At 39.2% G+C, this 13,992-nt stretch overlaps 1 protein-coding gene across 2 annotated transcripts in view; it reads left to right on the top strand.

Annotated features, from left to right (window-relative positions):
- The first annotated feature begins 1,605 nt into the window (after positions 1-1,605).
- LOC120549302 (peroxidasin) overlaps positions 1,606-13,992 on the top strand; it is a 68,516-nt gene continuing 56,129 nt past the window's right edge. For both annotated transcript variants that reach the window (XM_039786122.1, XM_039786121.1), the window contains exons 1-2: positions 1,606-1,854; positions 13,263-13,334. In XM_039786122.1, coding sequence (XP_039642056.1) covers positions 1,670-1,854; positions 13,263-13,334 — 257 coding nt within the window. In that variant the 5' untranslated portion in view covers positions 1,606-1,669. The remainder of the gene's footprint in view (positions 1,855-13,262; positions 13,335-13,992) is intronic.

The following is a 13,992-nucleotide window of genomic DNA, read 5'->3' as shown; positions in this document are numbered from 1 at the left end:
CCTATGCTGTTATGTTATTTTAAAGCCCAAACACAGTTATCTGATGTTTTGGTATTTACATAACACATTTTTCAAAAACATAAAAAAAGCTTACAGATTATTATGTGTAGTGATACATCAAACAGCCTAATAAATGCCTGATAAATTAACCTTCAACAATATGTTATTTCTACATTTACCAGCAGATGTCAGCAAACTCAAACTATTCACAAAGGAATGCCGTGGTGTAGTAATGCTCTAGGTAGCCTATTGGTTGATACTCTTTATGTAAATATTGCTGTTTTAAGTCCAGTGATTTTAATCGCTGACGTAATAAAATGTTAAAGCCATAGAGTCTATGGTTAAAGCATACAGGCATGGTTCCCGTTCTTGCTTCTGATTGGTGCGCCACTGCCAGAACACACGTGCTATTAATCGAAATGCGAAGTAGTCCACACCCCATTACCTCAAGAATTAGCTAACCTTAACAAATAGATAATAAAAATGTGCCTACATTGTTTGTTTGAGAGAATGGTAAGCCAATTTCATTTTCAGTCGAATATAATAATATGTACATATATTTTGGTAGGCCTAATGCAGTGAACGTTTTATGGCTAAATGTAGACGCTGTACTTAATTATATATCAGGCTAGCTAAAACATAACCTTTCATTCTACTTGCTAACGTCAGCTTAGCTAACATTACTTTTCTGAACACGCCGAAACAAAAACACATTTTTCGGCGGTACCTGCAACTGCCACCAGAGGCCCTCTAAACGAAGCTAGCTAAAGTTAACTGAAAAGTTAGTGTTGTTGTTGTTTTTTTTTGTTGTTGTTTTTTTAGCATTTCTTTGGTCATGTTTTGTCATACTGTAGTTCGCTCTTTAAACATTTACTTCCCTAAGTCTCTTTCAAGGCAGGCATTTCAACATGACAGAATAAGCACAGGTGTAATCTAGCTAGCATAATTAATAGTAGCCTATTTGGCGCTGGCCTGGAAGAAGTAAGTAGGCCTACATTAAGTCTGCTCTAGGTACTTAAATAAGCAAGTGTTCTAGTATTCTCATTGTACTTTACCTACATTTTTTTTATTTCATGCTACTTTATAAATCTACTTATAACTACTCTTTACTACACTATCATTAGCTACATTGATTTGACTGTGTGTAATAAAGTTAGTGCCCAAAGTCCACCTAGATAACGTATACAACATTGATACAATAATGCAATGGGTCATTCATGTTATGCAGCAACATTTCAGCCTCAAACATTTCATTGCATTCATATTTTGCATTATGTTTCATGGCTACAACAAACTTTGCGATAATGACAAATTGCAAAGGAGGTCATATACTTAAATCATGGGATTTAGGAAGGTAGTACAGTAAATTTTGAAATTTGCTATATTAACGTTAAATGTTTTTTCAAGTGCAAACAACATTGCTGAGGACATAGCTATGTCCTTATTTAACTTTGTCATTCACAAAGACAAAGTTCAATAATCGTACATTCCATTCAATTTTGGACTACCCTTTTCTGGGATTGTAACACACTGCCCCACTTCTCTCTCTCTCTTCTCTCTCTCTCTCTCTCTCTCTCTCTCTCTTTCTCTCTCCCCCAAAGGAGCTAACTTTCTGTTAGTGTGAGAGGGGCAGCTGGCGGTCTGTGCTCTGCTCGGCTCACTGCTAGCAATGGCGCTGCGGGCTGGCCATCTCTTTTCTCCGTGTCTACTCGCGGTGGCTTTGTTATTGCTTGCTAGCGGACCACAGTTTGTACTTTGTTGTCCGAGTCGCTGTTTATGTTTCCGAACCACCGTGAGATGTATGCATCTAAACTTGGAAACTGTACCAGCAGTTTCTCCTCAGACCACCATTCTGTAAGTAGCTTTTTCCTAGAATCTAACGGGAACAAACCTTCTGGGCACTCTAGATGGGAATGCAAAGAATGCTTAAAGCCGGTGTTTCCCACATTTAAGGCATGTGGTAAAGTTATAACGGTTGATATTCTTTGCGTTAATGTTTAATGTTTGTTTTTTTACGTTTCATGTTCAATCACTGATTTAAGTTGAAATTTAAACAAAGGCTTATGGAAATCATACACTTTGTGGTAGCGCAAATGTTATTGCAATGTCTCAGAACGTTTTCACAAAGTTATGACACCTGCCAGTGAGTTCAGCAGTTGGCTGTAGAGGTTAATGAACAGGGTTTTAAGGGTCACACAGCTGGTGAAGTCCGCCACAAGCAATGTGGAGGGTCAGGCTCTTCAATAGAGGTCCCTTCATGAGAGAGAGCTTGTATGAGGAACTACAGCAAGTGTTAACATCTCCTTCATGGAGACATGCACTGATGAATTTTAAGAAAACTATACAGTTATAAGTGACGAGACAGAGTACAGTTAGATTTGATCAAAACCACAGTCTTCCTTTCGGTGTATGTTGTCATGTTTGTCATGTTTTGGGGAAATGTGTAGGCTTACTTAATTCCCAGGAAAGGTCCTTGTTCAATGTCCAGGCTTGACAAACAATAGGCTTGCTTTTAACAATGGCTCTTTACATCATCACATTGCGATAGAGACACAATATGGAGCAGTTTCCAAAGCTGCTTCCTTCTCTGTAGTCAGAAAAGTTTGGATGTGCTCTGATGGGTTGCACAGGTTAACTCCATGTTTGACTTTCCCTCTGACATGAAAGGGGGGGAAATACTTCTCATTTGACAAGCACTTGTGAATGTTTCCTGGTTGTCAGGAGTACTCCGCTACAGTCACACAAATAAACAGTTTCCTTTTTTTGATGTAGCTGGCCACAGTTTGTCAGGACTGCAATGAGTCAAGGTCTGTCCAGTCTCCAAAATATGTTGCACCCTTTTTCTTTAGCTTCATTCAGCCTGTAAGCATGGGGACAAAGGGGCAAGTCAGCCAGCCTGTACCACAACAGCATGAATTAGCCATGTCCTCCATCTGGGGTCAGCCCACAGCCTTGAAGGGAGCCCATGGTGCAGCCCTGCCCAGATACCCCCACAGGAAAGATGAAAGTCTACCCTTCACCACAGCAATGAAAGGATTGTTTAGGTCTTCTGTAGGATGTGTCTGCATGTTTTAGAGGGCTGATCAGAGCAGGAGTGTATGCTGTGGTTTCCCAGAAGCTTTCATGATGGTAAGCTTCGAAGAAGCAGCCGCTTGTCGCTTTTTCCTCTTGTTCGGCTGTCATGTCAATAATGTTCCTACCCAGCCTTCCCTCATTCTGCTGTATAAAATGTTCAAAACATAATTTGGTGGCTGCAGTGGGAAATCCCCTCTACACCAAACTTGAGCTCACCTAAGAGTTGTGTGCTTGCAGTTTGTTTGCTGTGGCTGATCACATTAAGCCTCATAACCTAGTAATCAAAGTGGATTGGATACATGTTTTTTTAACAGAGACGATGTATGTAGAGGAGCGTATTGTGTAGGTGTATTTCTCTCTTTTGGTCTTTGGTTAGCTTTTAAGTGATAATGTAGGAACCAAGGTTCTTAGGGTTCAAGCTCTTCCTCTAGGCTATATCCTGAGAGCTTTGTAGGATTAAGTAATAGTGGGTAAAGATTTTTTGTGTTGTATGGACACTTGACCTGTAGCTATGTGCACTATAGTGGATAGTATTTTTTTTTTATTATGTTTTAGAGCTTTTTCCCTTTTTTATTACAACTGACCGTGGATAGACATGAAAGGGGGAGAGAGATGGGGGATGACACACAACAAAGGGGAGCAGGTCGGATTCAAACCTGCGCCGCTGCAGGACTCAGCCAACACGGGGCGAACGCTCTTACTGGGTGAGCTACAGGCCGCCCCTAGTGGATAGTATTGTTTTAAATTCCTAGAATGGCATGCATTCTAGGAATAATACTATAGTGTGAGATGATCCACCATAAAAACCTTTAGCACACAGGTTGTGTAATCTGATGGAAAGGTAGTTGTTCACTTCTGCTGCTGGTTAACAAAACATAGTTGAACATTAGTAATTGTTTAAATGTAAAAAAAAAAAAAAAAAATTGTCCTACTTAATCTACTTATTACTATTTCATCAGTGTATTTTTTTTTTATGATGGTATATCAAGTCAGGTGTCATTCAGTGAGTCCTATGTCCTTAGTTAGAGCATGTGAAGACAACACTGTCCAGATAACAAAGGTGATAATCTGACAACTGTTTTTGAGTAGTTTCCAACAATGAATGTTTGTGTCTTCAACTTCTTAAAACTCAAAACATCGCTTTCTTCTTTCTGGACCACTGCAGTAAAGAATTAAAAGTCTTGGCTCAGAAGTACTACGGCGTGTGGGCTTTGTGCCAAGAGCTTTCCTACATGACACTTGGACCAAGAAATATTGACGTTTTTCCCCAGATTTTTTGTGTTCTTTCTGGCCTACATTTGTTTTTCAGCTGTTATCTCTAAGGACTTTCGGTTTGAGGCATGATAGTAAATTGCGTTTCCTGTCTGTAATGACACTGGTGCATATCTTCCCAGGGATTTGCTGGAGTTGGAGAAATGATTACTTTTACATTAGTACTATTTTGCCAACATCAATAAACTTTTTTTTATTTTTTTACTGGTATTAGCTTGGCAGCTCAAGAAAAAGCAGACCAGTCTGATATCTTTGTATGACATGCAGTATAAAAGTCAGTGTAACAGGCTTTTTATTTCACAAGTCAGTAGCCCTGTTCCATATTTGGACATCTTGGATATTTGCTTATTTTGATATTCAAATATATTTAAAAAGAAATAGTTTAAAAAATGTGACTGTGGAGCTGTACAATAAATATACGTAAAGTATGTGTCTGCACAGCTAGGAACATGTCTGTCAGTTGTGAATCTGTAGTTCATTTGTTCAAGAAGTGGCTGGGCGGGGAAGTGAGATCCGATCAAAAGGTGGTCTCTCAAGACTCATTTGGAGACCCATTCTTCTTCCAGGTGTAAACACACAGACTTAGAGCTGCCCACTTGTGAACGGATCACTCAGATATGATTTAAATACCAGGTAGAAAACGGGCCTAAATGTCTTTTACCCCTCACACTGCTCACTGCCCAAAACAGTGGCCTAGTCTGACTGAGTAACAGTGTGAGTTAGGGAGGGAAAGTGGAGTTCCATTGTATGGAATTTGCTGCAGTCAGGCTTTGTGAGGCGCTCAGTCTCTGCAGCATTATGGAATGCAAAGCCAGAAATCCCCAAAGCTTCGCTCATTTGCACAGGGAGATTGGGCCCAAGATAGTTGTTGAAAGGAACACTACTGGTCCTTTTCCTGTGCCCATCCAATGCAGGACAAAATTTGAAGGACCACTGGTTCAGCTAAATAATGGACTGTTGTTTCTATATTGCACTCTCATTGCGGCAGTACTGTGAGTCTTATTGTCTTACAGTGATGTAATGTTTTGTGTTTGACTGTCGTGTTGGTCTTGTTAAGAGCAGTGCTACCAGCTGTGACATAGTTGCAAGCGACAAGTAAGTAGCCCATGTGACAAAATTGTGAACTCCGTCGACTGCGATGATTGTCAGTACTGAGAAAAAGGCACAGTATGACAATGACTTGAGCTTGATTGTCTTTGACAGATGGAGCTATGGTAGAGAATGTAAAACATATATATTTAAAAATGCTTGAGAAAAGTCCTTTATGCATCACCATTATTTTGCGTGGCCACTTGCCTGCTGAAGAAAGGATGTTTCTGAGCAGATGGGACAGTGGTTAAGGAAAGGCTCTGTAGGATTTTGATAGGCTCTTGCTTTGCACCAGCACTCCCTTGACAAGAAACAAATCCTTGTCATTTTTATACGTGATGTGCTTTGCAGAGAACCATCGCAGCCATGTTTGGAGATCCTGGTTCACTGTTACTCCAACCAAGCGAGGAGCCGGCCATGTTCTTGTTTAACTAAGAATGACCCACGCACGCCGGAGAGTCTTTGGCAAGCCCACTTGGGCATGCGTCACAAAGCAAAACGACTTCACTGACTAGAGAGGGAGAGAATGAGAGGAGAGGCCCACACATGGAACTCAGATGCTGGTTGAATTGGGCAGCAGCCAGGTTCACTTGGTGTCCTGGCTCAGACAAGAATTTAGAGAAACTTCTTCTGATTTTTTTTTTTATTATATATTTTTTATTTTTTGCAGCTATAGTCCCCATTTGAACAGTTTGGCATCATTGATTTTGCTTTGTACATACACCAAACCATATGTATATGGTAAATGCCATGGTTGCAAATATGCACATTGTTGTTGCTAGTGATACTCCAGCTTGCATATCACTTATTTTCACACATTCATTTCTGAGCAGTTACACAACTTAAACATCATAGCTATACTCTGACACTTTAGCTACAGATGTGTATGTTGTATGTTTATTGGTATTGCCTGCTGTTTTTGATGTTGAGGTTGGCCATATTAGGCTTCACTCCATTATGTGTTGGTGGACACATTGGTGTTGAAAGTAGATCTTGCACCTCACCAGTTCATTTCATACTTGGATGGATGGGCTCCTGATGAAGCTGTTGTAAAACTAACCTTGATAACGCCCCCGCTAACGTTTTTTTATTTTCAACATTGTAAAAGAAGACGAGGAATATGTTTTATATTTTTATTTGGCTTTTTTTTCTTTTTATCCGAATAAAAATCGATTAATCTAAGTAATAATCGACAGATTAATCAATAATCAAAATAGTTGTTAATTGCAGCCCAATTAAGTTAGTTGCAGCATAGTCTATACCCTTGACGTTCCACTTCTGGGATTGCTCCGGTGCCGCAGGAAATTCCGCCGGATGCTTATATCAGTTTCCTTCCACTTTCTTTGTGAGGGAATTTTAAACTCCGGTGGATTAATGAGGACTATGGTTAACTGCTCCTCAGATCTCTGCAGGGTAAATCCAGGGTAAATGCTGGCATGTTTAATGTGTATAGTCACATGTTGACCAGTAAGTACTGTAATTCTCCTGTGTGGGGCCAGAGTTACTTTTAGGGCTGCACAAAATGAAGAAAATATGCAATATGCGATAACTTTGTTGAATATTGTGATAACATTATTACATGCGATTAAATAGATATTACAGTGTACTCAGTTCTGCTGCTTTCAGTATTCTGCTAAAATACAACAAGTTGCTTGTTGAATTTAAAACAAATGAAGGGAAATAATTTACATTCTTTTATTGAACAAATTGAATTTAATATAAAATGCAGCACAAAAAAAATGTGACAGTTACATTTTCTAGTGATATTTTCTTTAAACTAACACAAAGAATCTCTAAGTGTCTTTTGCGATATGTCGCAGCCTTTGATGATACGGTTATTGCACCAGTTGATATTACGATGACGATAAAATAACGATCTATTGTGCAGCCCTAGTTACTTTATCCCTAAATAACCTCAGTGCACTCACTGGACCTACAGTTCTATCTCAGACACAGTGTGCCCAAAACACTGTAGGCCGATTGTCAGCATTGTCTAGTCTAAATAGGTCAATCTAATTATCTTTTGAGAAATGTAAGGGTTGATTTAGTTTATGCCAAAAAGTTGCAATGCAAACAAAGGAACTTAATGATAAAAATTATGCATTCAGTCTCTTGAAAAGTACAGTACAAAGTGGAGTAAATTTCCCTTTCTCTCTTGGCTCTGTTCTTATCAGCATGGCATACATTATTGATTTTTTATTATTGTTAAATTAGGAGGCTCTCATCCTATGTGGGTAAATTTATTTGTTTTCAAAAAGAAATCAAATAATCTTTTTGTCCTACTAATACAGTGAAGGCCACTGTATTATTTAGGACTGCCACTAACGACTATTTTCATTTGTCGATTAATCTGTTGATTATTTTTTAGATTAATCGATTGTTTGTTTGGTCTCTAAAATGTCAGAAAATGGTAAAAAAAAAAAAAAATGGCTGAGTGTTTTCCAAAGCCCAAGATGACGTCCTCAAATGTCTTGTTTTGTTCACAACTTAAAGATATTTAGTTTTTTTTTGTCATAGAAGAGTAAATAAACTAGAAATTATTCACATTTTAGAAGCTGGAATCAGAACTCTTTAATTTTTCTCATAAGAAATATGAGAAAAAGTAAAAAAAATAGTGTGCGATTTGTTTAATAGTTGATAACAAATTGATTAATCTTTGCATCTCTAGTATTAATGCTATTACTGTCACATTCCCGTGGCTCCTTCATTACTGAGCCAGGGAAGCTGTTCACTTTCAGGCTTTTTGTTTAGGCAATACCCAGAATAGTCAGCTCCTCTGCAGGGTAGTCAGCCTTGCTGTTTAATAGTTCCTTCTGGCGCAGTGCCATCAAAACACACTAATGGAAGTTAACAGACTCAGTTGATGAGTCCCGGAACCAATCTCATAAAATGTTCAGCAATCTGCGCTCATTTTTTGTGACAACATCCCAGCGGTCTCTGGTCGCTCAATGAACTATTTCCTGTGAATGTCTCACAAACGCCTCGTTTACTAAATGTCCTCCATACATACCGCTGCTTTTCTCTTGTTCCTTGACGATAAACCATCACAAAGCACTGGAAGCAGCTTTATAGACCATCTAATTCCTCTGACAAAGTATAGTCATTATTTCCTGTTTAATTGTAGTAAAACAATTGTGGATTTATTTTGCTTTCATGTCTGCAACCGGAGCATTTGTATTAGTGTAGATCTTATGAATTGGCATAGCACTATGTCGCACTTACACAAAAATCACTTCTGGGTAGGCAAATGGCAGTTGATTTGAATTACAGAGTAATAGGAAATTGGTAGGGGTGTGACGAGACGCTTACTCCACGAGACGAGACACATCACGAGATTGGGTTCACGAGAACGAGACGAGACGAGATTTTTAAAAAAAATTTAAAGAAATCCTCAATGATGAAATATATGAATGGAAAATTGTTTTTTTATTCAACTGAAAAATCACAAAATGCAAAACAATTTAGGTGCATTTTGAAATCAACTATTAATGATTAATGTTATTTAACTTTTTTTTTTTACTATTTTAATGAATTATATGCAGTAAAGGACGTGCAAACACTGCAAAATGTTTTGTATAAACTCTACCAACTGGCTTCTGCCCTGTACAATTTCACATGAGAAATCTAACTCCTTTCCACAAATCGAACATAAAAAATAAATGTGTGGAGGAGTCGCGAACCGACATTTTCCACCACAGAAAATGGCCTCATATCAGCTGCAATGAAAACGCCTATGTCCCTCGTTATTGCCGTGGCTCTTGCACTTACCGGTGGCAGAGATGCTAAGGCTTTTAGAGTTGTTTGCCCTTTTAATGTTTTCGTCGCGGGTGCAGTAGTTAGTTGAGAGCTGTGGTGGTGCTGTAAGTGTTTTTGCATAGTGCTCGTGTTAGCCGCGGTATACGGCATTTTTTTCTTACAATGTTTACATATTGTGTTCGTCTTGTCTGTCACTCTTTCGCCGTTTATTATTTCCGCAGGAAAACCAAAATGTTGCCACACAAATGATTTAAAAGTGGCAGGGGGATCTTCAATAGTAATTTCACGCTCCATCACGCTGACATCACATTGCCTCACGAGACAACTTTTCACCTCGACGAGAAATCTCGTCATGTTTTAATCTCGCGAGATCTCGTAAAACGAGATCTCGTCACACCCTTAGAAATTGGCCAACTTTTATTTCTGTTGTCATATTCCACTGGAACTGTAACGTTTAAGGATATATAGTTAAACACGGTGGCCCAACCTATCTGACGTTTCTGCCATGCTTATTTTCTGTACTGTGTTGCTTTGTTAGCGTCTCTGATAAACCAAATCTAGCGTTACGAACAGCGACTTCTTACCGCCGGTCAGACCTATTGCTAGTTTGAGTGGTGTCCTTTTTGCTCCACCACCCAGGACAAACGGTTCCGTTAACAAACTTACATTCACCCACGTGTGTGTGTGTGTGTGTGTGTGTGTGTGTGTGTGTGTGTGTGTGTGTGTGTGTGTGTGTGTGTGTGTGTGTGTGTGTGTGTGTGTGTGTGTGTGTGTGTGTGTGTGTGTGTGTGTGTGTGTGTGTGTGTGTGTGTGTGTGTGTACCTGTTTTACTATATTCGTTGGGTCCAAAAACCGGGGACTACAGTATACTTGTGGGGTCTGCACAGCCTCGTGGGGACCAAAATGCTGGACCCCACAAGTTTAAAGGGCTGTTTGAGGGTTAAGACTTGGTTTTAGGATTAGGGTTAGAATTAGGTTATGGTTAGGGTGAGGGTAAGGGTTAAGGTTAGGCATTCAGTTGGGATGGTTAAGGTTAGGGTAAGGGGCTAGGGAATGCATTATGTCAATGATATGTCCCCACAAAGATAGTAATACAGACTTTGTGTGTGTGTGTGTGTGTGTGTGTGTGTGTGTGTGTGTGTGTGTGTGTGTGTGTGTGTGTGTGTGTGTGTGTGTGTGTGTGTGTGTGTGTGTGTGTGTGTGTGTGTGTGTGTGTGTGTGTGTGTGTGTAGACGCGAGACACCCAGCCCACGAGATCGATACGAGATTTTAAAGAAAACTTCATTGAAGAAATGAGAAACGAGCACTGAAAGGTTTTGCCACAAACTTAAATGACACTGTTACTTATTCCATATGTATGGAGGAGTCTCAGAGAACCAAGGTTACAACATAACCAAGCGTTTTCTGGCAGTAGTTGAGACCAGTTGTGTTGTACTTGAATTTGTCATTGTACAGTAGATCGAGAGAAATAAAGCTTCTTTTACTATTGATTACGTTCTAAAGCACAAATATATTACCATCAAACACTCAACAGATGATGTTTGTGAAGACAGATGCTCTTTTCTCCTCCTCTGCATTTTATTAATTGCAGCAGTAAACAAGAAAGTAGACTACTCTAGTATTGATTTATGACCATAATATATTGAATCGCGACGTATGTATCGTGATACGTATCATATTGCCAGGTTCTTGCCAATACACAGCCCTTGTATGTATGTATGTATGTATGTATGTATGTGTGTGTGTGTGTGTGTGTGTGTGTGTGTGTATATATATATATATATGTGTGTGTGTGTGTGTGTGTGTGTGTGTGTGTGTGTGTGTGTGTGTGTGTGTGTGTGTGTGTGTGTGTGTGTGTGTGTGTGTGTGTGTGTGTGTGTGTGTGTATATGTATGGTGACGATATGAGTTAGTTTCTTTAAATTTGTGTCTAGAATCTGTTTGAGCCAGTTCAAGGTTAAGCTTTAAAGGGATACTGTGAAACAAGCAGGACCCTTCATTTTAGTTTAGACTTGGCCTAACTCAGCAGAAATGAGAAACATTGCTTTCGTGCATGCACCTGAGTTGGGTACTGCTTGAACCAGCTCGTAGCCCTGCTCTGCTGCTCCCCTCCTCCTCCCCCTCGCCTTCATCTCTCAGAGCTGGAGGCAGTCAGGCAGGACAGCCCCTGCCTCAGCATGTCGGGGCAGTGCACCCTGGGCCTGTTGCCTGGAGATAGGTGTTTTCCTAAGGGTGCTGTTCCTCTTCACCTAACAGTGATCCCCTGTTCTTTCCATGGAGGACCCTCAACTCTCTCTCTCCACTTAAAATGTTATTGAGTTCATTTTCTTTGTGCTACCAATACATCAAACCTGTTGATGCTAAGCACTCTTGTTAAAACGGTTTTAAATTGTGAGGTTTTTTGGTTTGATCAAAGCTATTGATTGATTTAAAATTGCGATCAGCGATGCTCCACTTTCATTTTGTCTTATCATGACGTTAAGAACTGAGTGAAGTTTCTCACATACTGAAGGTGGTGCCAGAAACAACAATATCATCATAGCTCAAGGACGTTCCACACAAAGCATGTCAGTTACAGAAAAGCTCTTTGAGTGAATTCTTGCACTAGCTCACAGTCTATATGAAAGGAAGTCAGCATATGAAAAAGTTGGACTCACTCTGATTGGATCCATATGTGAAGGCTTTCACACAGCCAGTGACCATAAGCATTTCACTGGCTATGAAATCAGTTGATTTGGTCATTTGGCCATCATTTTCATAAAAAAATATATAAAGAATCAAAAACTCCAGAATGGGTAGCTTTAAAGTGCTTTGCCTGTTGTGCATAAAGGGAAATAAACAAGGTGAATGTAAGCTAATGGATGAATAAATACAGCATGTAAATTAAATTTGTATGCTTGCTATCTATTTCATAGTAAGAAAGGTTGCGTCAGACAAAAAGCAAAGGTTTTTCTTTTCCTTCAAACTGAAAAAAAAGACTGATCTCAAGATTCTCATCCCCCGGGTGTCTTGACAGTTTTGCATAATCATTCGAATACATTATGTCCGTGTGACCCATTCGCAAAGTATTTACTTTGTTAGGTCATTGGCTAACAAGAATGCTGGTAGACAGCCCAAGCTCTTACTGGGGGAGTTGGGCTTTCTAGAGGGGAAATGCTGATGTAGTTCTCCCTTTGCTCAGTGCAGTGATAAATCTGCTTTTTGGTTCCACCCAAATGCTCTCTTCATCTCTTTGGCTGGAGGTGTTTTTCAATATACTTTTCTCTCAGAATGCCATGCATGATCACATAATGCACAACTGTCTAACGTTGTTGTTGGTTAAAGCAGACCATAAAGATCATGAATTGATAGTGTGTGAATGTGTTTAGGAATAGTGCGGGGCTGATACTAAATGCACTCTTTAGCATTCTCTAAATGCTCCTTATATGAATATCTGGTTCCACTTATAGAATTTATTTTGTAAAAATACATTTAGCAAATGGCTTAGTTGAAGATCAGATGACTTAGAGCCTAAGTTCCACAAGCATAACATCACTGTTCAGATGAGATGTTTCAATTTCACTTAAGTTGTCATTCTATGGCTGGTAAGGCCACATAGGGGTTAGGAATTATTTCACATTCACAGGGCTATTTGCAGCATTAGGGGCTTTAGCTTGTCACTTTCATGGCATGCTTAGTTATATTTTGCAAGACCAAGAGTGATTAGTGCCATGTCAAACTGTATTGTTATGATTACACAGCCTCTTTAAATTAGGAAGTTAAAAGAAAGATACTGAAACCTACTGCCTGGTGCGACTAGCCTTGTGATTGTTAACTTTGGGTCAAATGTTATATAAATCTGCCCTCATGATTAAAGCTTGACAAAAGCATTCTTGTGAAATGAGTAATATGTCAAATTATCCTTCACGATGATTAAGCGAAGGCTCTCCTGTGGACTTCAGTTCATGCAGATGTGTATTGCCTGCTTTCTACACTTTATGAATCTTCCAACTATTGTATTTATGTACAGCTTTTCTCTACAATATACTAAATACTTTGCTTAATATAAATATTTATTCCTTCTCTTCACAGAGACCTGAGATTCAACAAAATCAAGGATTTACAACCAGAGTCCTTCAGGCGATTAAAGAACCTCAACACACTGTAAGTCTTTGTCCCTGCTCAGGATACATAATTGTGAACTTTAGACATATAGTATAATCTCTTTTTTGGTATGACATTGTTTTCTAAATAATATTTGAAAGTAATGGCATCCAGCTGGTAAGAAAATTAATCAAGCCCATTTCCTTAAAACAGCACTCTGCAGAATGATTGTCACTTCCCAAGTGTGTGTGTGTTTGTATAACACACACACACACACACACACACACACACACACACACACACACACACACACACACACACAAGCAAATTCTTGCTCTGTTCTGCTGTGGTTTCACACATGTAGGTCAGCTCGTAATCTATGAGGAATTTATTTTTCCACTTCCACCCACAGGGCTATTTATCATATGTCCAGCCTGCTAGATGGTGCATTGCTAAGCTAATAAAGGAGACATGTTCCAAGTGTGTTTGTGTTTTTTTATGAGCAACATATTAGTTTTCTTGAACTTTTGACGAAATGTGTCCATGCGTCAGCTTATGTAGCCATTATGTAGCCATATCAGTATTTAGATTGTTCAGCTGCCTGCTAGAATAAATCAAACACACCACCTCACCTTATTCAAATATTTGCAAACATTATTGAGTAAAAGCACTTTTTACGCTAAACGCATAACACTTAAAGTGAAGATGTGTAGATCCA

This window comes from Perca fluviatilis, chromosome 20, assembly GCF_010015445.1.
Source record: "Perca fluviatilis chromosome 20, GENO_Pfluv_1.0, whole genome shotgun sequence".
Classification (NCBI taxonomy): domain Eukaryota; kingdom Metazoa; phylum Chordata; class Actinopteri; order Perciformes; family Percidae; genus Perca; species Perca fluviatilis.
Note: the sequence above shows the minus strand (reverse complement) of the source record. Positions and strands in the feature narration are given on the sequence as shown.